This window comes from Colius striatus, chromosome 10 (genome assembly GCF_028858725.1).
Source record: "Colius striatus isolate bColStr4 chromosome 10, bColStr4.1.hap1, whole genome shotgun sequence".
Lineage (NCBI taxonomy): Eukaryota > Metazoa > Chordata > Aves > Coliiformes > Coliidae > Colius > Colius striatus.
This window is the reverse complement of record NC_084768.1, coordinates 26,457,309-26,483,509: the sequence shown is the minus strand read 5'-3', so window position 1 is coordinate 26,483,509 and position 26,201 is coordinate 26,457,309. Positions and strand designations below refer to the sequence as shown.

The following is a 26,201-nucleotide window of genomic DNA, read 5'->3' as shown; positions in this document are numbered from 1 at the left end:
ACATAGGGCAGCGCCTGCCTGCGATGCTGTACTCTCTGATTGGTCATTATGGATGAGAGTTACAAGCATCTCCACTTACAACACTACAAACGAGCAGTTCAGAAGCTATTCTGTGACACATGAAGTTCATCTGTCACTGGATACTACTAATGTAGAAGATGTGGCAGCTGCCAACATATCTTTGATCTACAGAACTGTACAAAACAAGTGGCAGCATTAGCTGTCTTTCATTCAGTACAAACTACACAGAAGTCAACTATCCCTGTAATTACAGATCTAAAACAACAAACATCACTGCATGCAGCAGTGGAGCAACATGGGAAACCCAGGGAATGGAGAGTCAAAGGAGGCCAGCTGACATGCAGGAGAACTGAGGCACTAATTGCTGCAAATGTGAGAAACAGGCAAGAGAGCCAAGAAAGTACTTCTTCCCAGCAGGGATTCTCCACAAAACAGGCTTCAATCCACCAGCAAAAATGCTGCTTTTTGTTGATTCCTGTAACTTTGGGAGGTAGGGAGACTTTACATATTCCTTGTAAAAATTGCTCTTTAATGCCACACCAAACAAGCCAAGTAGGCATAAACAATTTAATCAGTGGAATGAGCTCATCTAGCTGATTTTGCCCAAAATAAAACAGTATATGTACCTAAACTGCTTTGCTGGCATGTCAGCAGTACTGGTCCTGCACATAAGAAGGGTAGCTACAAGCAGCAAAAAGGGTCATCTCTCTACAGCTCAACTGTAGAAGTTCGTCAGCTATGACCTACTTACTTAAGTTTCTCTAGGAGGACCTAATGTTAACAACTTTACTTCTCCCTGTCTTATCTGGTAATTATACAAAGCAGTACCAGTAATGAGGACACTGACTGCTGAAGGAACACCCAAAAATGACAAACAAGCAAAGCACAATTTCAGGAAGATAGTCTGAAGACATTAACATATCTGATTAATCTCCTGCTGTTCTTATGACATCCTGTACAGGAAAAGCCTGTGCTGCATTTGACATAAAAATGATTGTAATAGGTCCATAGGCTGCCCTGGTAATGACTCCATAACATGTTCATAACAGCACTATGTACCTGGACCACAACAGGAGATAAGAAACACTGCTGTTTTGGGTTTTTGTCCCCCAGTTGGGAATAACTACTGGTTACAACTTAAAATTAACCTGGGTGCTTCCATGGCAGGATCATGAACTACTCTGAATTGATTCTTCAATATTTTCACTAGCTGTTTACACAACTTCTAATTGATACTGCATTTCCCCAAATGATCTTTAAAGTTGTGTGGTGAAGGCTCTGGCTGCTTCTGTCAAGCTTTTCAGGACTCGAGTTGGCAGGTTTTTATTTGGATACCACTCCTCTGGAACCTTCAGCATGCAGCTCTCTTTCTTGACACATATCCATGTTTTAACTAAAGAAAACAAATCTAAAAAAATGAGATCTGAAATAGTTCCTAATTTAGGCCATTTCCTCCTTGGTTTTAGAAGCTTCTTTCTTTTCTTGCTTTTTGGCAGCAGGTCTTGCAAGGACAGTCACACGGTTCTAATAGTGATTTTGTTATTTATGAAATCTTAGTTCTCTATCCCAGGGACTATGACTGAGAGTGTTGTGGTGTAATTATGATTTGTGCATCTTGTAACTTAAGGTAAGACCTGATCTCCCTCTACTGCATCCCCCATCATCCCTAGTCAGAAGCACAATCAGTTGGGACATCCTAGGCAATGTCCTTTTTACTTAAACATCAAATCCTTTTTATACCAACAGCAGTTATCACAGAGCCTTAAGGGTTTTAATGGACCTCGAAAGACCATCTAATCCAACCCCACTGCCAGAGCAGGACCACCTAGAGTACGTCACACAGGAACTTGTCCAGGTGGATTTGGAATGCCTCCAGAGAAGGAGACTCCACAGCCCATCTGGGCAGCCCCTTCCAGTGCTCCCTCACCCTTATAGGGAAGAAGTTTTTCCTTGTGTTTCTTTAGAACTTCTTCTGTTCCAGCTTGTACCCATTGCCCCTTGTCCTATCATTGGCCATCACTGAGAACAGCCTGGCTCCATCCTCCTGACATCTGCCCTTTACATATCTGTAAACATTAATGAGGTCATCCCTCAGCCTCCTCCAAGCTACAGAGCCCCAGCTCCCTCGGCCTTTCATCATGAGGGGGATTCTCCACTCCCTTAATCTTTGTGGCCCTGTGCTGAACTCTCTCCAGCAGCTCCTTGTCCTTCTGGAACTGGGGGCCCCACATAATATTCCAGATGTGGTCTCAACAAGGGCATATCAAACAAAATGAACAAGCACAACTAAGCAACATTAAATTTCAGAATATAAATAAAAATTTAAGCATTTTCAAGAGGAAAAAATGGTGATGTTTTCCATGGTCAAAAGAAGCAGGTGGGGGGCAGGCTTGTTTGAGCATGGGAGTTACCATATTGCTGCAGAATCTTATTTCACTGTATGTATGATGTTATCTGGTTTCTTACTATAAGCTTGCAGAAACATATGCTTTATGATCTGTCATTTCTTCAATAAAAGGGATCTTGATCCTTGTATTCTGCAAAATGCAGTACTACTGACTTATTTCACCTCAGTAACCATCAGAACTTTGGAAAAGTCTGAAGTTTGTGCCCTTATAGTAGTGCTTTTAATAGTAAATCATGAGCTCCTTTGGTGTTGTGAAACACTGAAAGCAAGTCAAATCAGTCATACCCTAAAATATCGATGCATTTCTCTGCTAAATCTACATTATCTGCATAAGTCAGATGAGGTAGTGTGTTCATAGGTAACTTCATCTGGAGGCAGAGAATAAAAACCAGAGAGTCAAGTACAATTGAGCTAAACCAGTACTTGATGAAAAACCACCACAGAGATGACCAAATGCTTGTGACTCAGAAGTCAGGAGACTCTTAGAGTGAGGAGTTGAGGAAGCACACCCTGTTTTCCCAAATACAGGCTAGTCCCACATATGTAAAGCAGATGCAAGATCAGAGAAACACATCTAATGGAAAGATTACATTCCTATCCCAAAGAAACCTTCATGGCAACATCTTTGTAACCATACTAAAGACCTTCTGTCTCAGAGGCTTGAACAGCACAATTGGGCTCAGTAATGACTGATACTGCTTCCTTCTTATTCAGAAACACCAGCAACTCTACTCTAGCAAATATCAACCTACTTCTGGGTTGGTGGCTGCAAGCTCTACCTCAACTGCACCCGCTGAAACATTTCTTCTGTAACACAACAAAAGACATCCAGCCTTACTACATGGAAGGCAAGGAGAATACAGCTGTTTATCTGAAGAGTTACAATTTCAGCTCAAAAGTTTCCTGCTCAGTTTTGACAGGAAAATAGATAAGAGAGTCTTTACAAATAAAGAGGTGAAGCCTCAGCTGAGCTTTGCAAAGTGGCTTGGGGGGCCTCAGCTGAGGTTTGCAGAGAAATGGCTTGACAGGCCTCAGATGGGCTTTGCAATGAGGTGGTTTAGCAGGTCTCAGTTGGGCTTTGCAGAGCCATACAATGCCGGGAAGTGGCAGAAATTTGCAAAACAATTCAATGTGGCAGACTGGTTTGAAGACCTATTCACCCACTGGGGCCAGGTGAGACAAACAAGGTAGATTCTTTTGACTACTAAAAGGTATTCTCGAAGCTGAGTTTTAAAACGCATGCTTAATAGGTTTATACATACTAACTTCTCCACGCTGGGCAGCACAAAGGCAGATGGGGAAGCTTGTACCCTCGGAGTACCTCAGTCAGTGAGGAAACGAGCAGGGTCTCAGGTGGCTGGGAAGTTCAGATAAAGGAGGCTGTGCCCTGCAGCAAGTTGATTCCCCCCTGGCAGGGGAATGCCCCAGTGGACTCTCCCTTTATCTGAACTAAGTTTTCAAGACTCCTCTGTCTCTCCTCTGAGCACCGACCTCTGGTCACAAGATTTTTCCAAACAGTATTTTTGAAGCATTTGCTTTTGATTTTATTTTGTATTTAACAGTAGGCATAATAGCGTTTGGCCTCCTTTTGTTCCCTCAAGGGCTCTCTGTGTAACATCCAGTTTCAATTTTTTGCGTGATAATGCTAATCTTATGCTACTAAAAGGGAGCATGAACACTCATAGCACTGGTAGAAAGGAATAGGTGGTACCAACACGTGTTTTTGCAGCTCTTTTAAGCTGCCTGCATCAACAGTGAATACACCTGGGCAGCACACCTTACTGCTGTGGTGCTGGAGAGCTCAGTATGTACAGAAAAACATGCAGCATTACAAAGAGATTTACAGAGGGTTGCTTCTAGCCACAGTCAGAAAAAAGTAATAAATACTTAAACAACATACTTACAGAGTACAAAATGGAACTGAAAACAGATCAGTCTCACATGCCCAAAGCAGCTTCATTTTTTTTTTCCAAAGAGGAAGGAGTAGTAAAACCATATTGCTCCCTGCAAACACCCTTCCACTCAGGCTACCACAGCTCCATCAGTGCTAACACTTTTTTGTAACCATTCACAGCTGAAAAGAGCATCCCAAAGCACATGACAAAGGTCTGTATTTCAATCCTTAACAAAAAAACCCTAAACCACCATCTGAAGACACCTCCAACATATGAACACAAGCTGGCTTGCCGATACACAGGCCCCCATGTGTGGTAGGTACTGTCGCTGACATCAAGGTGTCCTCCTCATTGCATGTTTCAGATAACATCACCACTGAATACAGAAATTCTTGCCATGCCACCAACTTTCTGTTTTAAATAACACTGGATAATCACAGAGATATTAGGAGACACCAAGATACACCCGGGGTTACTTTCTTTAGCCTTTTCAAGTTTGACGGGTCATTCCTAAAGTGATGACTATGACTTTTCTAAACAGGTGACTGCTTTGAGCAAAACTGCCTTTCAAATTTTCTGAGCCTAAGACTGAAAAAATCTCTGCATTCAATGAAAAAAAAAAAAGCACATCACTTGGGAAGAATTCTTTTCCTCTTTTACAAACATTCCCAAAACCACATGAGATCAGAAATAATCTCAGATGAACAGCGCTCTCATTACCATGAAAAGCCAGTAAGCAGCTCTCACACTAATTTGTTGCTATTCAGTTTTCAGACAATACAGGAATTTCTTCATAATTTGAAAGCAAATAAGTTAAAGCAAGAAAAGAATTCTACCATATCCCTTCCTGTTCTACGTGCTAAGCGAGTAATACCTCAGGATTTATCTGTGTTCCTGAACACATTTCCAGTCTGTGACTAAGACCCATCAGTGCTGCAGAAATGCCATTATTTCTAACAACAACAAAACAGTTGAAAGGTTTTGATATTCACATTCTCCAGATATTCTGTGTAGAGACATAACAGTGATGCAACTCTGGAACTCATGAGATCTTAGTATTTCAAGTTGTACATTGGTGTATCACACAGGTTCTTTCCAAGGTTATCTCAGCTCTGAAACCACCAATTCGGTGATGCTTTGACAAGGCCAAAGGTCTTTTGTTAAAGATACTCAAGCTTCCTGCACTTCAGTGAAAGCTCACAAAACAAAGGGATGCGGCAAGGCAGTCAAGTGAACAGAACAAAGTCCAGGGAATCAGGTAGATTTGTGTTCTGCCCTTGGTTCCACTGCTGTTTGACTTGCACCAAGCAGGATCTGGCCTGCATTATGTTCACAGTTCTCATCCTGTATTTTAATGGGTAAACAATGCCATAAATTCATTAAGATAAGTTTGTTTAGGCAAATAAAAAATACTGGTGTCATTTTTGCAGCTCTTTTTCCGTGTTATACTGTCATGATTGCTCACAGAGGGCTAAATGCACCATTGGGGGTGATTATTTCCAGTTAGAACCGCCGGCATTGAACAGAATGAGAAAAACAAACAGTATATAGTGTGGCAAGTTACAGATGTTCAACCCAACCATTCTGGAACTGCACTAGCAAAACTAACTAATAAAAAAAGTAGCTCACACAGGTGCAAAATCAAAAGAAAGCAAATATATCTCCAGCATGACAGAAATTTACAAGATTGCTGCAATTAAGAGTGACTTTTCTGTATTGATGCTTACCAAGTTTTAACAGCTCTTCTTTTTCCATTCGAATGCTCTACTACCTCTGTCACTTTGAAGGACAGATGTGATTCATATCATGCCTTTTTGGGTTTTAAGAGTCTTAAGGTTTTCAGATAACCTTACAACACCCATTTACTCCTCTCTCAAAGTCTTCTAACTTCTCAGTTTTACTGCGTTGGGTCAGCCTACGCTTCTGACGCAGATACTCTCATTTTTGAAAGGCCTAAACCTGTTCACATGAAAACTAATGTGACGTCAATGCAAACTGCACTAGACCATTGTTTTAAAACGGCATTGAGCAGGTCTAGGTCCCAGCAAAGAAATAAACAAAAGCAAAATGCAAGCTCATACCTGCCACATTTATGGTAAGAAGCCAAACAAAATCTGTGAGATTTGTTTTTGTAAGGACTGCAAGATCAAGGTAGAAATCTGCATTATTTCTGAAATAAGACTCAGTGAGAGTTCAGGGAGGGATGTTATCCAATTTTCCCTTTTGATTGGAGTCTGCATTGCCTGGCAATAATCAAGACTGACTGGTAGGTCATGAAATAGGTACCTACACATCTTACTTCAGCATTTTGTAAAGCCTAGTTTGTACTTTTTAATGTTGATTTACACTTTATTTCTTTCAAACTTCAGCGTGATGACAGACACAGAAGGGATGAAACACATTTTGGCCCAAAAGGCATTTTCCTGCAATACTTAATCTGAGCTGAAATGTTTATTGATTTGCTATTTGGTTTTGGAGTGTTTTTTTTACATTAAATTTATGCAAAAATAAATCATGCTTTTGTTGCAATTCCTTGCTGAACAGTACTTTAAGTTCTCTTCCAAAAAATATATGAATGACACAAAGTACTTAAAAAAAGCAGGGGATTGTTGCTCTGCTTTTGATCATTGCTTTACATTAAATTTCAGGTTATGTTTTCCCCAGAGCTTCCAACAAACTGACTTTATATTTCAGAAGTCATCTGCAAAGTACACTTCATGGTACCTTGGCCAATCACAATCCTACTTTCTCTTCAATTAAGTAAAGATTCAAGCATAGCACTTCAATATGCCTTCATAACTCCCATGAACATGCCTATTGAATCAATACTCAAGAACAGAAAAAAAAAAAGTACTAGGAGCAAGTTTTCTTGGCACTCAGTATTTCTCAAGCCATTTTGAAGAGTTATTCTAAGGCACAATGGCTTCAAGAAGCAGACAGCTATTAGTGTCTCCATCTCAGAGCACAAAACCAACTAAGTAAGCTACTTGAGGATTAAAGAAAGAAAAGAAAGGCTGATTTTTGAACTCAGGATCAGCGCAGTCTGGGATATTTCTGGGTTTTTTTTTCCCTTTTTGACAGGAAACAAGCATTGGTCAAAATTAAAACCTTGGATTCAGACATAGTGAGATTTCATCACTTCAGGATGACAATTTTAGTTTGAGCTAAAGGGTCAGAAAGATAAAATTACATGTGAGTTCAGTATTGCAGTCTATTTGATTTGCATTTAAAATTCAAGCCATAAAGTCAAGTATATCTGAACGTCCATTCACACTCTCTTCTGACAAACTGTTTCCAAAGTAAAGACAAAAGCTGCCAAACCGCAAAAACAGGTCATTTTCCATCACCTCTACTCAGAAAATCTGGCATTTAATTTACAGTTCTAACCAATCCACTAGATCACTGTGTCCTCCAACTTTGAGCTAATAACGTCAATCTATTCCTAAAGATCAGAAACCTAAGAAACCATAGGCTCAGCCCTGCAAAAACACTGTCTAGGAGCTTCATTACGGTTTTAAAGGAGTATTTTAAGTACAATGTGAACTACCATAAGGAAATCATATTATTTTTTTCCCCCAAACTGGCAAAAATCTTAATATATATATCTTCAACATGCTGTAGCAGTTAGCAAAAACGTCTGAAGCACCTGACATCCTGATACAACAGGTTCCAGTAGGTGGAGCTCCAGAAAGGCAATAAAGACCCAGCTCTCCAGCAGCTTCCTTAAAAATGTCAGACTTTTAGGAAAACTCGTCCAGTCTAGTAAAATGCAGCAAACTCCTTCCAGCTTCTGAACACTTTTGCAAGCATTTATCTGGATGTTCAAAATGTTCTGAGGTGCCACACAGCCACAATCTCTCAGCCTTTGCTGCCCTCTATTACCAATGCAAATACAAGACCTGGAAGTTGTTTAATGATGTCATTTCAAATGATTACTGCAAACATATGGCTCACTTTCCCACCCAAGAATTAATAAATAAAATTTGCTGGTTCCTTAAAGAGTTATTGAGAGAGAATGGGGAAACAACATTGCATAACAATATTACCAACATTACAAATGACACATGACATTTTGGATCATTAGCAAGGCCAACAGACTCTGGTTTTTAATCTTATAGGACTTTGCTGCTTCAAGTGCCACTAGACCACCTACTATCACGCTCTGTAATAACTCTAATGCTGACATAGATGCCACCAGAGCACTATATTGTAGCTTACATAATCCAAAATTCAGAAAACATTTTCCACCGTGGTTTCTGAAGATGAATTAAAGTCTTGAGCTGATGTTTACTGTTTTTAACTTTGAAGATATAGGGAAAGCATGCAGGCAAACACCACTTCCAACAATTCGTGAAGAGCCACGGTCCCTTTATTGCTCTTCTAAGCAGATAAACGGTTTACTGACCTCTCAAACAACTGCACTCTTAAGTTTCTACTCCTGTATAGATTACAAAGCAGATTATTTCCAAAGTTTTAGGTCAATTGGGGAATCCACAGGCTCTTAATGCAGTCATATCTAAAATTTAACACACTGTCGTCGTCACCACCAGGGAAGACTGTTATTTGCATACTGATTCAGCTTTTGAAATAGCAACTCCCTAACACGCACACAGTAGGGAAGTTATGTATTTTAGGGGCAGTGAGAGTGCACACGTGGAAAGGAGAAAGTTATCCACCTGCAGCTTGTTCATAAGGGTAAGCATGAAGGCACCGAGTCAGAGACTCGTTAATGTCAGTTTCACTGTCAAGGTGTGTTACAAGCTGTGCAAACAGGATCTCAAGGAAAAGGTTTGGTTGTCCAGGCTCTTCCACAGACATGACACCTCTCTTAAACAACACTTTGAAGTTAATCTGCATACAACTACTGCAGGATAGCAGCACAGAGTGTGTAATTAGCTGAAACTAATAGTTTTACCCAAGAAGAAACAAATAAAAAGCCTTAAAAGTGCGAAAAATATTTTCTGTCCCTTCGGTCGCTGCGTGCAGGTGAGAAAGTAGATGGACACACACAGGGACAGAGTCGTTTGCCCACAGCTGGGTGGCGAAAGCGGCCGGAGGGCAGCGCCGTCGCAGCCCGGGCCGCACTTGGGCAGCCCCTGCCTGGAGGTCCCGGCCTGCGCGGGGCCGGACGGGCCCGGGCCTGAGCCCACGGCGAGGAGACGAGGCGGGATGAAGCTACAAAGGCGCCGACTCCCCACAGCCGTTCAGACAGGTACTAAACTCGATTTACAGGCTCCAGACCGAGGCGGGCGGCTTACACGGGAAACGGGCCGCCCCCACCGGCCCTTCGCCGGGGCACTGGCCTAACTAGCGCTTCCTGAGACCTGACCCTCGGCTCCGTCGAGCCCCGGGACGGGCGTTCGCACCGCCGCCTCTTCCCACCTGGGACGGGGCGCTCCCAGAGACCCGAGGGAGACGCCGCTGCTCCCCGGGGACATCCTGGCCGGCTCTGCCGGCGGCCGCTGGGGCTGCCCGTGGCGGGAGAGACCCTGCCGCCCCTCCCGGCCCGAGGTAACTGTCCCCCCGCCTCATTCCTCCCCCGCTAGCCTCAGCCCCCGTACCGGGCGTCGCCGCTCGCGCTGTTAGCCGTGCGGGAGGCCATGGAGGCGTCGCGAAGGCTATCCCCGGCTCCAGGAGCTGTGGAAGAAGAGGCCGGTGCCGAGGAGGGCTGGCGGTGCTGCTGCTCCCCGGCGCGGGCGGCAGCCGCAGCCACCTCGCATGGTGTGAAGCGGCGCCAGCGGCGAGCCTCGGCGCATGTTCGGGCAGGGCCGGGCCCGGCCGAGGGGCCGCCCCCGCAGGTGAGCGGCTGCGGCAGCGCCCGCCCTGCCCCAGCGCGGGGCCGGCCCCGGGGCAGCGGCCGCCCTCCTGCACGCCGAGAAACCATAGGTAACGCAGCAGGGCGGGCGGGGGCAGAGCTGGACACCTCCGTGGCACAGGACTCGGGGCCTTGGCTGGGGGGAACGAGGGGCTGGAGGCAGGTGCTGAAGTGAGGGAAAGAGAGCCCAGACGGGCCCCCAGCACAGCCCACAACAAACCCCACACATCATTAAAAAGAGGAGAAAACACAATTCATATTGAGCTAAGCTCTCAATTACCCTGCGTCCCAGAAAGTGTTTGCATAGGTGGAGCCCTCTGCCCCAAAACACAAGGGCCAGTCAAGTGAACTAAAGGTGTTAACGCCCAACAGTGCTTACATTGAGAATTTTATCAGTTTAAGGGTAAATTATTTAAAACCAAGTGAGGAATTAAAATAAGCTAAACCAACCGAAATTAAAAAGAGAGATGCAATATTGGGGAAAAAAATAGTTTTAATTTGGCCATAACATCTATCAGTCACGCAGTGTCAGGGTTACTAGCCCACAAGATTAGCAAAAGAAAGGAGCCTGTGCAAGGAAATGAACAAGGGGAATGCAAGCAAAGGTATACACGGCCAAGGGAGTGGCAAGACAAACAGAAAGATGTGGTTGACAAAGAAACAATGGGCACATTATTGAGAACAGTGGGCATATAAGGTTAAAAAAAAAGACAGAATTTATTAGCTGAACAGCGACAATGTGGCTCGTGATGTGCAAAAGGAGAGGTAGGCGGCAGGACTGCCTCACGCTCCAGTGCACGGGCTGCAGCTGTTTCCAGAGAGAAGCTAAGGCAACTGAAGAGAGAACATTTGATCAATTTCAGCATGGTCCTTTAGCCTGCCAACAGGCAAAAATTCATTATTGTCTTGGCTAAATCAAACATTCAGATCAATGAAGGATGTTGCAAGGAGTGGTGACAAGCGCCGTCACAGAGCTATTTTGGTACAGATGCAAACCCACATTTTTCGGCATAAAATACCTGTTGCATACAATTAGTGTTTTGAATTGTGAAGCCTAGTACATTCCATCTCACAGCTTTCATAATGAAGAGACACTTCCTGTGTAGTTCTTCACTTTAGATATTCTCTAAATTGTTTTTTATCAACATTTAGGAATTCTATGTTGTAGAGGAAAAGTTGAAAACACTGAAGCTGAAGGACAGACAAATTTGCATCATCAACTGTGTTCAAATCAGTTATTCTCCTAAAATGCTCTACACATACACTAATATGCTTAAGATAAATTGACAGCATACTAAGGAAAATTAGAGACTTTCAATCTTGACATCTAACATTCAACTAGTACTTTTACATACAGTTTTCAGGATTCAGGGTCATCGGCTTGAACTTCAACCACGTTACTTATTCAGTAAAGGTTATTACTGGGTGTGGGCCCAAAATGGGATTCATACTCCAAACTCTTCAGAATTGTTTAGAACTCAAAGACCTTAGTCTACATTACAGAAGAGCATTTAAGAATAAGGTGGTATTAACAGAGCTTCAGATAAGGGTTTTTTTTAAAACCTACAGGAAGTATTTTACCTAAAAATCCATTTCAAAGTGAGTTTTTCTGTATAAGTGACCACACCTGTTCATGTAACGTCTCAAGGGAGACTTTACTCTGTGGAAAACAAACCTAAAAGACCTTTTGGCTTTGAATACCAGAAGTTCAAGGCTACATAGTACAAGAGAATAAATATTGAATCTGTCCACACAGGCATATCAGACTGAGTAAGTGTATCTGGATGAATCCTTTTATTGACTTGGGTGCTGTCAGATACAAACCTGAGACAGCTGACGTTCTGTGGACAGTGTCAGTTGCAAGGATCACTTTCTGGCCCATGCCAGCTAGGACAGATCTCTGAAGTCAAAGTTACAAACTTCACCCTGTATTATTACCATACTAAATCCTCAATAAATACCTTGTTCAAAGTAGTATTTCTGTCAAATTCTTAATCTATTTCCAGTTATCTGTATAGTCTTGGAGTGCAAGTGGACGCTCATACTAAAAGAGAAAAAATATCTTACAACGTCTCTCCTACCTTTGAGATACACATGTAAAATGGGTTAAAATTCCTTTTACTCTGCACAAAGATTGTCTCTCTAAATTGCTGCCGGTACATCATACAAGAAATCCGGAAACAGATTAGCATTAAGAAGTGTCCAAAGTCATTTAACAAACTAGGAAGAGATAACTAGAAACAACATCCTGACATACATCAATACAGGTACAAACAATGCAGCATTTCCCCCCTCTATTAGCTGCCTATCTGATCACCTGCTTTAAAATGCTTTGTGTTTTCAGTTTAAAATCTAAGGTGCTGGCAGTGCAACCAGTTTAGCACAACAGGAATTCTTAAGTATTCTGAACAAGGTATAACAATGCAGCTGATGTTATTACATCTTTTTTTGTTATTCATGTTTCTTTAAACAGATTGTGGATGAAAATTACCTCTGTTTCAGGTTATAACTGACCTAGACCTCATGGCTTGTCAGCTGACCAATTAAAAGTTCCTTCCTGTCTTTCTTAACAGACATAGGCAAAACTTATTGTGAAGCTGTCCACTAAACCCACAAGGGATTCTCATACTCATCAGTCTGTAAACATAAGAGGAAAACATTTGTTTTTTCCCCCCCTCCCTGACTTTTATCCACATAGAAATTCCTTAACATTAAACTGTCTTCCCTCCCTGCAAGAGTATTGAACTATGGTTCTGCCATGAGTGCAGATAGCAGTTTTTTTCCTTTCAACCCCAGAGCTCCCTGGAAAGCTTTCCAGCTGTTTTGGGAGCATGAGAAATTGACTGGTTCAATATCAACAGCAGAGGTGCCATCAGGACAGAAAGTGATGTTGTTTGGTTGTTGCACTAAGGCTTAGTTGCTACAAGTTTGTGAAGTATGTCTTTCCTTGGCTACTAGTTATACTCTTACCCACAGCTTCAGAGATTTGTTTTGCTTCCCCTCTTCTCCTGCCTTCACATTTTAATACCTGTGCCTTGTTGTCAACCAGGAAGACCGGTTGGTAGCAAGGTGTAGACTGGTTGGCAGCAAGGCGTAGGTATTAAAATGTGCAGGCAGGAGAGGAGGGGAAGCAAAATAAATCTACAGATCTCTACTTAAAAGTCAACACAGTATCCCAGACCCTTCATCAGGCACCCTTATTGTCATTGTATTTCTTGTCAGTTAATCCCCAACACATTTTTCCAATACTGATTCTACTTAAGTTGTTTCAGATCATTTGTACGGGAAACGTAACTGACAACTGGCCAATTCACCTGTTAGACAACAGACAGATTATCTGTTGAGTGTAATGCTGTGCTGTGAATGCAACAAACTTTAACATGAGTTAGAACTAAATCATGCAGGAAGTTAGCAAAAGGCAGTGAGAAGTGGGTATCAAATTATTCCAGACGATTTGCAACTATCTTCAGCTTCATGATAAAGAGTAAATGGACTGTACTCAATTTAGAGGGGAGAGGGTTGAAAGCAACACAGAGGCTAAGTGCACCCAAGATGGAAACTTGACAGGGGACTTAAAAAGTTAAAAACCCCTGATAGCCTGCAGAAGGTTTCAAACAGCCTCAAGAATGTGTGTGAACCTGATGAAATTAATGAAGATATGTCACTTATTCCAACTGACGATTAAAAGAAGATAGGCAAAGAGAATTCCACTTAGATGAGTATATTAACACCTAGCACTACTGTAACAAAAGGATCAAAGGTATGTAAACAGTTGCTTGAAATCCCAAATCTCTGACACAGCAGTTTATACCTTGACATAAAGGAAACATTATACCCATAGACATAGTTATGCTGGGTTAAACTAAAGATCTCTGAAGCCCTATATGTTGACAGCAGTCAATAGAGAATACTTACATATCTTCACAGATAAATCTGAACATATGGGCTCAACAACCTTTCTGCAGGTAAAAATCCTTGGACAAGAGAAGCCAGTTTCCTTTGAAGCTGCCACAACTCCTAATGAAGCAAGTGACAGCTGGGACTAGTGTGCACTTGCTAACTTCCAGATTCAAGCAACTTTATTTTCCTCTGAAAATCAACCTGCTCCCCTCAGACTACAATAAGAACACTTTACATTGTTTGCTTTACATTTACATGTTGATTTGTAGCTCACAGTACTCTTTGGAAAAAACAGGCAAACAGTTCACACTTATGTACTTAAACTTTATTTCTTCATAATTACAGGCTATTGTTAGATTTTTTTAAACAAAAGGGAAGTCTATAAATAGAGGCTAATCTCACCTGAAGAAGTTGTTTTGTTTTGTTTTTTTAAAAAAACAGTTAAAACTTCATAAAGTAATGCCATTTAGCTCACAGCAGTGGTTTGTTGGTAGTCTGAATAAAAGTACTATAGTCAGAGTCAGTAACATGAAATGTAACATCAAATGACTCAAAACTTCAAATTCCATAAAGGAAAGCAGGAATATATATATAATATATACATATAATATTTTGTTGGTCCACCGAGTATACATTTTTAACAAAAGATAAGAAACTATGTAATCCAGTTAAGCATATGATTTGCAAGATTAGTGTACACTCATTACAAAGATGTATAGATAAGTTATAACTATTTAATACTTGCAAAATTTTTAAGTTACTTTTTTTTTGAGCAGGTGTTTAAATGCTCATTTCCCAGTGCAAAAGAAAAACCATCTCAGTCAGGTTACCCTTTTTTTTCCTGAAAAATTGAAAACTACCCTCAGACTTGTGCAACAGCAGCATTGATAGGTAATGGGAAGAGCTTAAACATCCCGCAGCATGGCTGAGCTCTGCCCCCAGTGCTGTGTGTTGAAACACCTCCATTTCCTCAACAGAAATACCACAGGTTAAAAGTGCAAGAAAAAAAAATAATCTCTTGATGTTTATGCTGCTGACATCCTTTTTTTAGATAGGGCAAAGGATTATTTCAATGAAACTGATTCTCCAGAATACAGTTCTTACAAAATGAACAATAAGTTATTTTCATTAACATTCTATCGATCCTACTTTGACTCAGTGACCATAAAGAAATAATTCAGTTTAAGGTGCAACTATCAGTTGGCATTCAATAAATTACATATACAGAAAACAGCTGTGGTTAAAAAATAAAAATCAGACTACCTGTTTGTTTTTTTCTTTCTATTCTCAATCCTATTTCAAATCAAAGTTATTAACTTGCCAGTTCAGCTGCATGTTTCACAGGCAAAAGTGGCTCAAATAGCAGTGGGGTCTCATAATTTGACAGTCATCTTGGCCAACAGCAAATGCACAGCAATCTTCAACTTGATCCAAACCAAAATAACAGGTCTGTTTTAAAACCTATGACCACGCAAGAAAAGCATTAAAGGGTTTCAGAAAGACACACTCCTTCTGCCTTAGAACTCCATGAAGATTGTTATTTCAAATCCAAATGTAGAATCTTCAATGAAGAGAAAAATCTATATGCATGCATTTGAAATAAAGCACTCCACAACTCTGGTGTTACTAAAACCTCTTTAGAAGAATAAAAAGTTTCAAATGACTGACTGCTGGAGACAGTCAGCCACGGCAGAATAATTCCTATGTTCACTTTATGCTCAATTACCAACTGCTGACAGATTACAGTCAAACTACAATCTCACTAACTGTGTTTTAAAACTGATTAGCTTACAGCTGGGGAAAAGTACTTTGTTCTCCTGAAGACTTGAGAAATTGAATGCTAAACTTAAGTTATTCAAACAATAACCAAAAGGACTGAATTTAGCAGAAACATTCACAACATTTCCAGAAACTTAAAACCTTTCCTAATTTCTTGTATATATGTCTTTTCTGATTAACATTAAATAGGTTAGGTATTCAGGAAAAGGGACAAAACAAGTTGACAAAGACAAAATCTTATTCTAAACTTCATGCTTCTGATATTTCAGATTTACTGAGTGCAATAGCCAGTTCCAAGTCTTCTTGCTCTTGCTGTTTTAGTCTTGCCAATCTTTCTTTCTCTTCTCTCTCACTTTCCCTCTTAGCCCATTCAATCATGTCTTCCTCAGTAGAATACTGCATTTTTAAAAAACAAAATAAACTAGATTAATACATTGATCACTAAGAGTGTCCAAGTCCTTGGTTTAAGGACAGCTTTTCAAAATATTGTGTATATTCTAATCTTCAAACATGACTTTTAAATTTTAATACACTGTTAAGATTAGCCTAGCCTATGATTTAGCTATTACAAACTACATTGAAGACATCCAATAGAGATATTTTTATGAAATATGCCATGCTTCAAAGTTCAGTATTGTTTCAAAAAAGTTACTGAGTAGAAAGTCCTTTTTTAAAAATAAAAAGTCTATATAAGAAAAATTTTGAAAGAAACAGAAGAACATTTTGCAAAATACACTCCTCTGGGCACCGTGGGACCTCCTTTCTCATTAGGGATGATTTTCCAGTTGACAACGGCTGCAAAAATTAGCTGTAGAACCATTGGTTTTAATTACGCAGATGAAAAATGCTTCTGCCAAGAAGCAGCAAAATACTAAGGTAACTGTGCAGTTAGAAGCCTCATAGTAGAGAAAGGTCAGTGTCATAAATCAGAAAAAAAATCCCCAACAGATTCTTTCCATGTATATTGGTGTAAACAGAATGTGAACTAAATTTCTGTGATACAGGGATTATAAATCAGAGACAGTTAAGGGTATTATCTTCAATAAAATACAACAGATTATGCTAAAGCTTGTTTCTAGTAAGCATGCAGAGAAGCTAAGAGGTAGGTGAAGCCCATGTCTTCATGAATGTCCCAGTGTTAAAGACTGAATTGGTTATCATAATACATCCAGCCACGTTTCTGCTTTGGGCTGCTTCTTTGGGAAACAAACTGAGGAAAAGCTTGAGTTTTCTGCATAGTTCACTTTGTATTTTCAGTAATTGCAGCTGGAAAAGAACACTTTTTCTGTTGTAAAGATAATGAACATTTTTGCTTTCTGTTCCACATTTCACATTTTCTTCTCGAAACTGGCTTCTCAGACCCTCTAATAACAGTGATCAATAACAGCATTTCAGATTATCATGCTACAAGACACATCAACCAGCGCGAGTCTATTTTGAGAGCCTGTCAATCCTCAGTTGACTTCAATCAAGCACATAGTTTATTAGGCCTGAAAATAAAAAAAAGCACTATGATCAAGATCCTGTAAATGCAAATTGCACTGAACAAGATATCAAGCTTGAAAGTGAGATGATGCCTTTCAAAATTCCTATTGCAAAAGCTCAAAAAGACAATAAAAAAAAAGCATGCACAAACCTTTAGATTTGCTTCTACTGCTTGGGCATCACGACGTCTATGAAATGGATTCTGGTTATAAAGAGACACTTGCTACTTTTTACTTCATTGTACATATGTCTGAACTTTACCAGCCATTCAAAACTCAGTAAATGACATTTCATTATCATACACCCTTATAAGGCTGTTTATCATCATTTCAGTACATGAAAACAACGATCAAAGGGTTCAGTGATAACTCAAAATCACACCTTTTGTTTTCTTTTGAATTAGTTAACAGTGTGCTTGTTACAGATAATTTAAATCTGCTGCACGACAAGATAAAATGGACAATCATTAGACCAGATATTTTAGAAGTTCTATATTCTAAAAGCTAGAAAGCTTTTCATGAAAAAAACTCACAAAAGCAATGCAATTTAAAAGTTAATTACCATGTTGTGCATTGTTCTGTTTTAGGACAGCCTCAGCTGTCAGTTAAATGTAAATAATGTTTTAACTGGAAGTGGTATCCCTTTTGTACATGGTATATGCTTTAATATTTTAAATTAGACTGAAGAGTTCAGTAGAACAAGTCAAAACTGTCATTATACTGAAAGAATATGTAAGAAGTGTTTACTCACAGTACTGAAGTTTGCAAAATTGTTGGGGTCAGCCTCTTTACTGACATTGGTGGGAGCAAATGGATCACAGAATAGATCTGCTTCTTGTTCTTTGGGATTGTCTGAGGTGGGAAAAGGCTGAAATGGATCGCTTGATTTAAAGGAGTCTGAAGAGTCCGTTTGATTGATGGGTCTTTTCGCTTAGGTTAAAATGAATTTGAAATGAATTTAAGATAGCAGGTAACAACATGCCAAATATAGTAAAAAATAAAAACCCAACAAATTCAACAGGGCTTCTACATGGAAGCCAATCTCTTCTAGCAAACTAGTGGGGTTGCAGTGACTTTAAAGGCAGAGTTGCCAATTTTAAAAAAGAAGAGTATGGTCCACAGTTTCTTAAGGGATAATCGGAGAAAAAGGAACTCAAGGATGTTAATGGGTCAAGAACAGAGTTATGCACTATTTAACTGTTTTGAGAAGAGAATTTCTAACACTTTGGAGTCCCTCTTCTATCAGCTTACTCAACTGTTCATAACACCAGCAAGGTTCTTTTATTATTTGTTTGGATCAAGTTAACAATTTCATTCAGACATCAGAAATTTATTTGTAAGCCTTCAAAACAGTCCTCTCACTATGCTAACAGCTGGGATTTCTGTCATTTTAATCCAACAGAATGAAGGAGCATGGTAACAAGGAATCACAGGTTGAACTACTTTTTAAAACTTGCATAAGTAGGTGCAGATGTAACAGAGTCAGGTACAAGCTCCCTATCTTATTCTTTTTTAGCCTAACTCCAGTCAGCTTTCAACACCTTTGAGGACATCCACTCAAATACTTCCAAGAGTAGCTGAACCAAATTTCATCCCACCGTTCTGTCCATATGTTAACTGCTTACAGAAAAGGTTTGAGTGCACTTTCCTTGATTCATCTAGCAGGTTCTGCCACTTAGAGTGGTCATATTTTAAAACTTGCTTCTTTTGTCATTTTAGATTAAAACCGTAGAACAGAACTAAAGTGGTTGTTATTGTATGTATTGCTGTTGCCAGTTAGTCTGAAAATTCTTTCATAGACCGAAACAGATTCTAATTTGGCAATGATTTAGAGAATACTCCCTCAGGAATATATTATTTATTTATGGAATTTGCAGATAACCTTGCCATGATGTGCCTCACTCACTGGTGATCTTCTATTATTGGCAAACAATGCATGTCTACTTCTTGAATAATGTGGGAGAAACAGCTTCAAATGGCATCTAGGGCATTTGATTTTGGGAAGGATTAATAAAGACTATAAAGTATATACTCTCCAAATATGAAAAAAAAAAAAAATCACAAAATGAGAGTGCTTATCAGTATCTAGAAAAGCAACAGATTTCAGAGGCAAGCAAACAGCCCTGCTGCATATTTTCCAGTAGTGTGATGAATTAAGAGGAAGATTTTGGGGCCTTTCTTTGAAAAAGCATCATTACCTCTTTTTGAATTAGGCCAAGGGAGTAATTAAAACCAAATATGCTTAAGTATCTCATTTTTAATTTTCATTAGGAAAGTAATTCATTTCGATTATCAAGGTAACCACAGTATCATTTTAATCCGAGCAAATCAAAGCAGGCCCATTTTTTCTAGTCATCTCTTGAGAAGTATGGTGGTTCTCTGCCACCAGAAGCCTGCATTCTGTAAGTGAGGCTGTACACCACATCACAGCCACTCCTATACAATGAAGTCAGAAATATTGCTTTCGTTTAAAATAAGGAAACACTATCTAGCCTTCACTTCTCATGTCAGCTGTTTTAATATTTACAATTAAACTGATGACTTGCAAGGCGTGAGCATGAACAGATCTCACGTCAACATGAGAAACTGAACAGCTGAGTATAAACTTCAGTATTAATAGTCCTACATTTACTGTATTGTACTTTCTCTGAGGAAAAAGATGAATACGTGCTTAAGTTTCATGTTACAGCTTTCCAAAACACCTTAAGATTTATCCATACAGTGATGAATATGATGCATCATGACAGGAATACAAGTAATATCCAATTTATGCCAAAAAAAAAGTCTGTTGTAATATGGGCTTGTTGCAACCACAAGAAGGTACTGTATGATAATCAGGCCCTTTTCTGGAAAGTACAGTAGCTTCTGTCAGGGAATCAGCTATTACTGAACAGAAAACAGCACTGGAAACTTGGGTTTATTGCTATTACATTGGCTAAGTTTACTGCTACAGACTTCTGGCAAGGCTAACTGGAAAAAGTTAATCTGAAGACCTGAGACAGATAAGGTAACCCTATTTAATTCATTCTGCACTAAAACCCAGAGGTTTTGTAATGGATAAAACACACTGAATTCTCAATTTAAGCACAGTTTAATGCAAGATTCACAATGTATCACATTAGTAACAACTTCATTTGTAGCCATGCTATGTTCTTGCAGATACTTGTGAGAAATTATTTAGAACACAGGAAAATAAGAGTTGTCTCTTCACAAACAATGACCCTAAACCACTATGCAAAATGTAACTCCGAGGAAACCACTACCAGATTAGTAACAGACTTGTTTCATATCTTGTTCATTTGTCTTAAATTCAGACCACTATCCCCTTATAATCACTGTCCCACTGCCAATATTGCAGAAGGTAATTGTCAACAGCATCTCAATATCAGCTCTTACCAGGTGGTGGTGGACAAGGCCTGGTTGGGGTTCCTGTTTTAGGAGGCAATGCAGGAGGAATATCCTCATTTTTAGCTGGTGGTTCCTCAAATAAGTTTTTAGTTATGATCACACTGTTGACAGAACTTGCTGTGGAGGAGCTAAAGGGATCCTCATTGTTTGCCTTCAACACAGGAAACAGCAACAAATACAGTTTCAGTGCAGTTCTACTATACTTTCTTTTCAATAATGCAGTATTTATTTAGAACTCAAAGTCTGGACTCAGACAAAATAAAACACTTTTGTTTGCTTTTACAGGTATTGTCCACATACTCCAGGAGACTGAAACAAAAACTTACAAATGGTTAGTGTGTTCAGTAATAGAAAAAGATGAGTGCAGTTAAATATGCTGAAGTGATATTTTGCTGTTAATTAAAAAAAAATTAAAAAGCAAATAAATTAAGCCTCACTAAACTATATCACTTCAACAAGAGAAAATACTTCCACAAATACTACATTGCATTCTTCACAGTGGAACTGCAGGACAATTTACTAAGATCCCTTTTTCAAGAAAGTCAGCCATTATAAATTTATAGTAGTGGCAAAACTGTAATGAAGCTGTTGGTAGAGAAAGAATAAGCTATGTCTTGGCACTGCAGTTGCATGCATTTTCTATGAGCAACAGTAGCCTCATATTACCTTTGACAGCGTGCTAAAGTCAGCAAAGCCACTTCCAAAGGACTCATTTCCAAAGAGAGAGGAAAAGGGGTCTGTAGCTAAACACAGAGATCAAACAAACACAATGAGATTAACAGTTAAATATGAGACTGAAAAAAATAGCACTGCAAAAAAAGTAACTGTTGCATATTTTGCTGCATAGACTAATTCAAGTGACATTTTATGAGGTGGGTACTTCAAATTATTAAGTAATTTTTACAAAAAATAATAATTCTCCTGAGCAGAGAGTAATTAAAAAGAAATACTAGGGGATTTTTTGTTTCCTACATTGAACAAAGTTAAATTCCACTGAAAGTATCAACCATACTACTGGATGTTCTGCCGAGACACGTTTGTGTACATGCTGAGCTATTTCTTTAGTTCATGCACCCATAAATACACATACAATGACCTACATACACATTAACATGAACAAGGGCTCACTTCTGACTGTAGGACCACTTGTAGAATAAATACTTAGACCTCATTTCATCTCAGCCTAATTCAATAGCACCCTTTCATTCTTATGTGTCTCAAAACATGTAAAAACTGCTAGTCTACAGTAAAGCAAGGGTGCTGTCTTGACCAATATTCACTTTGATAACTCTAGGAAGCAGCATTTTCTACAATAAACCTGAAAAGGTTTACAATACAAAAATCACATGTGGATTCATGTACGGAACTACCACTTGTCAGTGCAACTTGAGAAAACAAGTCTTCTCTAAAATGTCGTTAGCCTCCAGATGAGACAGCATCATAGCAAAACAAAAGGAGTAAACTTTAACAGTCAAACTCTTGATGAAGTAGTTACTTCATCCCACGTCTCATAGTACAAAGCTATCTTGTGTGTTACTTTGAAAGTAACATAAAATCTCTAAAAACAACCCAATGGGAAGCAGTACAAACACTCAGATCAGGATATTTTACCAGATTTATCTAAGGCAGAGGAACACTTTCATGAGATGAGTCTTCTGTAATAAACACCACAGAAAATGAGACAGTTGTTTTTCACAAAAACACCCCCCCGCATACTTGCACCTGTATGGCAAAATTTACAGGCAAATTCAGAAAACACAGAAATCCCTAAAATGCTCCACTGCAAATTCAGTTAAAAGTCTAGAAACAGAAGTAAGCCGAAGTAAACAAAAATAAACACCAAAAAGTCTGGTGTGTGTAAGCTAATGTTACCTAGATCATTTGATGCAGTAACAGTTGTTCCACCAGGAGCAAAAGGATCATTCTTCTTTGATACCTCTGTCTAAAATGAAAGAAAAATCTTTTAGAGGGAAATTTAGTTTTCAGCTTAAACAATTTCTTATTCCAAGAATACAAACACAATTTCCTTCAGTGTGGAAGTTTGAAGACACAAATATTTTGGAAGTAGCTTTAAAGCAGCATCAGTAAACAAGTCTGTTAGGGTGGAAAAAAATGTACATGTGCAACATACTTGGTAACCACTAACACAAAATTTCAGATTATCTACCACTTACTCTAGTCTCAGATTTCTACCACCAGAGGCATCTTCATAAAGACATAACTACAGGATATCAGCACCACAAAGGTGTAGTATAGCATTTAGGATGAATGTATCACTTCAAAATACAGATCTCCAAATTCCACTGCTAATCCACAGCTCTCTTTCTCCCCCATCCTTCCTTTTTTCTGTATTTCTCTTATTATCAAATGGTAACATGACCAAGACTGGTTATATTAGAATATCAAGACTTGGATATTGTGCTAAGTATTAAAGATTGGGGAAAATTAATTTTGAATGCTGGAGGTGTAGGCTGCGGTGTGCAATATGACCTCGAGATCCGTGTAATGTACACTTCACATGGAAAGGCAAGAACATCACTGTTCAGTGCAGTCATTTCTCTATCTTGGCTGTTGTGAGTTTGCTTCAGGAACACTCTACAGACTCTTAACTTGCTTCCTAATCTACATATATATTTGAATTTTATAGGTGTATATGCATATTTTATGCACACACAAAACTGGAAGTAAGGCATGAATAGAAGCAGCACTGAGAAGGAATGGAGATGGCAAAAGGATGGAGACAAACTTAAGACATGAATCATTTCAGTCCTAAATATTACCTCATCTTCATCAAGTTCTATCCTACATCAGATGGTTTCATGCCAAACTCTACCTGAATATTGCTCAAGACTAATCAATAACTGCTTAGCTATAGTATGACCAGCTAAAAGCTACACCCAAGCATACTTGAAAGAAGCGTATTCAGTAAGACTCTCCACATTATGAGACAGCTTCAATGTCTCTTATGAAAAAAAAACACAACAAAACCCAAATAACATACACCTATAGAGCAATTTGACTTTGCAGAGGAAATCCCATACCACATCAGATTTCAGATTAGATATAGAACATATTATTGACCCTATAAGCTTTGGAAGCAAAATCAAGTGTCTCAACGTAACTTTGTGAGATTGATCTTGAGTTTCCTTCTCGAGTTTCTAAGTTGAGTTTCTAACTTAGTAAGATTAATCTTGAGCTTCTTTCAGTGTTTAGTAAGTTTCACCAGCTACCAATAGAGCTCAATTGATTATTCTCAAATATTCTTATCTGTGGAGCAATGAAGCTCCACACTGAAACTTTTCAGAATGTTTTTTTTTTACTTCTATTTCTTCTTTTGACTATTTCTAGAAAATAGGGCACAAAAAAAGACAAGACAGAGCCATGGGGTAAGATATAACCTTTTATCTATATAATTTCTGAAAATCAGCTTTTCAAGGCATGCCCAAATGTACAAACTAGGTTATTTTGTCCAGATCATATATAGAAGAAAGTAAAACTTACAGTGATGTTATTACTGTTGTCAGCAGTGCTGAATGGATCAGTGCCAGCAGTCACAAAAGGATCAGTGGAGGATTGTTTGAAAAAAGAGTCAGCTGCAAAAGGATCTGAGCCTTTGAAGGGATCACCACCGAAGGGATCTAAATAGCAAACACCTCATTAGCATTTCTGCTAGCTTGACTTAGCATGATAGTTTTTAACATTATATTGTTTTTTTTTTCCAGAGTGTTTCCCATTTAACACCAAGGGTCTTTGAAGTACCACACTCATCTGTGAATAATTTTTATTCTGTGATTCAAAACATTAGACAAACTCTGCACTTCATGAAAGCTTTGGATGGTGGCAGTGGTTTACTTCCAGAACCATCCGAGCATATAGATTCTTTAACCAAGCTTTCTAAAAAGGAAGCATTTTACATACCCAAATATTTTTCAGAACTCTCCTACCCTTCTCCTCTCCTTCACTCCCCAAACACAGAACGTTTTCTTAGTTGGCACTTGGTGCTCAATGCTATTTTGCTATAGCCTTCCTACTGGCCATTTTGCTTTTCGTCACCAGTAACACCACTCAGGACCAAGCAAATAATGAGATGACATTGCCAATATAGCCAATCTAAATAGAGACTTCTCACTTTTTTCAATATTTAGTTCTAAAGACAGTTGGTAAGTTAAAGAGCTTTTAAAACAGTACAGTCCTGCTTCTTTGCAAACAAAACAGCCAGCAAGAGTTTGAGGCCTTCTCTTCTCCATCTTCACATACTTAAATCCCAACTAGGGAAAGAAAAGATTACTGGCAATGGGCTTCTCTGAAAAACTGTAACACAAGTGGCCACCTGCTAGTGCCACATATGTATCCACCCTAGGGTGACATGGGGTCACTCCCATCTTTTTCATGCTGAAAGTGGTGACAGTTTTCCTCACATACTCTTCTAGTAGGAACAATTTAGAGAAACAAACACAGTGTAATTTACAAAGTTACTTACCAATTTTCCCAAAGGGGTCATCTTTGAAGGGATCACCTGTAGGTTTTTTAAGAAAAGAAGTTACTTGTCACAGGTCACAAAGCATGTACTCAGCTGAAGTCTTTTGGATAAAAACTCACTTTTACAGCTAAAATTTAAACAACACTCACTCAGAGGAGTAGTTTCAGTTTTCAGTGGAACTATAAGAGCTCAGTATTAGATGAAACAAATACTCATTCAGTAGTTCACCACCAACGTGAAACATATAGAAAAGCAGTCACCTCAAAAATGCATTTCTGTTGATATGCCTACTAACAGACAAACTTCTCTCCCCTAAAATAATGGCTTTGTCATATGCTGTAAATAGAACCACTTCAATATAAACAAAAAAAATCAAGCAGTGTCTACACAGAAACATCCAAGCTGTTTTAAATTAGGTTAACTTATTCATTAGAGTATTAAATTTGCACTGACATCCTTTCAGAAGCCAAATGATCTGAATCAAAATGTAGCTTATTTTCCTTTCAAAGCAATACAAGCTAAATTGATTGGTCCATGTTGATTCTGAAAATTCTATTAATGTGGCTCAAAACATCTGCTTTAGCAGTTAATGCAAATTAACTCCCCTTCTCTAAGTGGCTCCATATAGACAGATCACTTCTTCCAACATGTATGAAAAAAATAATCCCAGTGAAACAGCATTCGTAAGTGGCAAGTTCTTAAAATAAAGCATTGCACTTCCACAAGACGAGCAGATGGTGCAGCTCCACATTACCTTTTCCTGAGTGCCAAATTCACCGTAACTAGGCCACAGCCATTCATTCTCCACTACCCACATCTTCCCCACATCAGAGCTCCCTGAACCCTCAGTTGATCTGTTTGTAGATCTGTGCGGCAAATTACATTAGTGACATCATGTGCATCACAAGAATGCACACACCTTTAACACCAAAACACAACCAAGGATGGGGGAAGGTAAGAGAAGTCCTCAGGAAAAGCAGTGAGGGTGCAATTTTCATAGCTAATTAAGAAG

General features: G+C 39.2%; 2 protein-coding genes across 7 annotated transcripts in view; both read right to left on the bottom strand.

The window, feature by feature from the left end:
• TTC39A (tetratricopeptide repeat domain 39A) overlaps positions 1-10,030 on the bottom strand; it is a 48,790-nt gene extending 38,760 nt beyond the window's left edge. Inside the window, exon 1 of the mRNA XM_062003962.1 lies at positions 9,885-10,030. Within this exon, the coding sequence (XP_061859946.1) occupies positions 9,885-9,925 (41 nt within the window). The 5' untranslated portion in view covers positions 9,926-10,030. The remainder of the gene's footprint in view (positions 1-9,884) is intronic.
• A 4,311-nt stretch (positions 10,031-14,341) lies between these two features.
• The window catches only part of EPS15 (epidermal growth factor receptor pathway substrate 15), a 63,014-nt gene continuing 51,154 nt past the window's right edge, over positions 14,342-26,201 (bottom strand). For 3 of the 6 annotated variants that reach the window (XM_062003257.1, XM_062003255.1, XM_062003256.1), the window contains 8 exons: positions 25,190-25,225; positions 24,211-24,347; positions 22,582-22,651; positions 21,376-21,452; positions 20,698-20,860; positions 18,053-18,231; positions 17,454-17,504; positions 14,342-16,213 (listed from right to left, as the gene is read on the bottom strand). In XM_062003257.1, coding sequence (XP_061859241.1) covers positions 16,067-16,213; positions 17,454-17,504; positions 18,053-18,231; positions 20,698-20,860; positions 21,376-21,452; positions 22,582-22,651; positions 24,211-24,347; positions 25,190-25,225 — 860 coding nt within the window. In that variant the 3' untranslated portion in view covers positions 14,342-16,066. Of the gene's footprint in view, positions 17,308-17,453; positions 17,505-18,052; positions 18,232-20,697; positions 20,861-21,375; positions 21,453-22,581; positions 22,652-24,210; positions 24,348-25,189; positions 25,226-26,201 lie in introns of all 6 variants that reach the window. The other 3 variants (XM_062003258.1, XM_062003254.1, XM_062003259.1) reach the window with 3 other exon arrangements.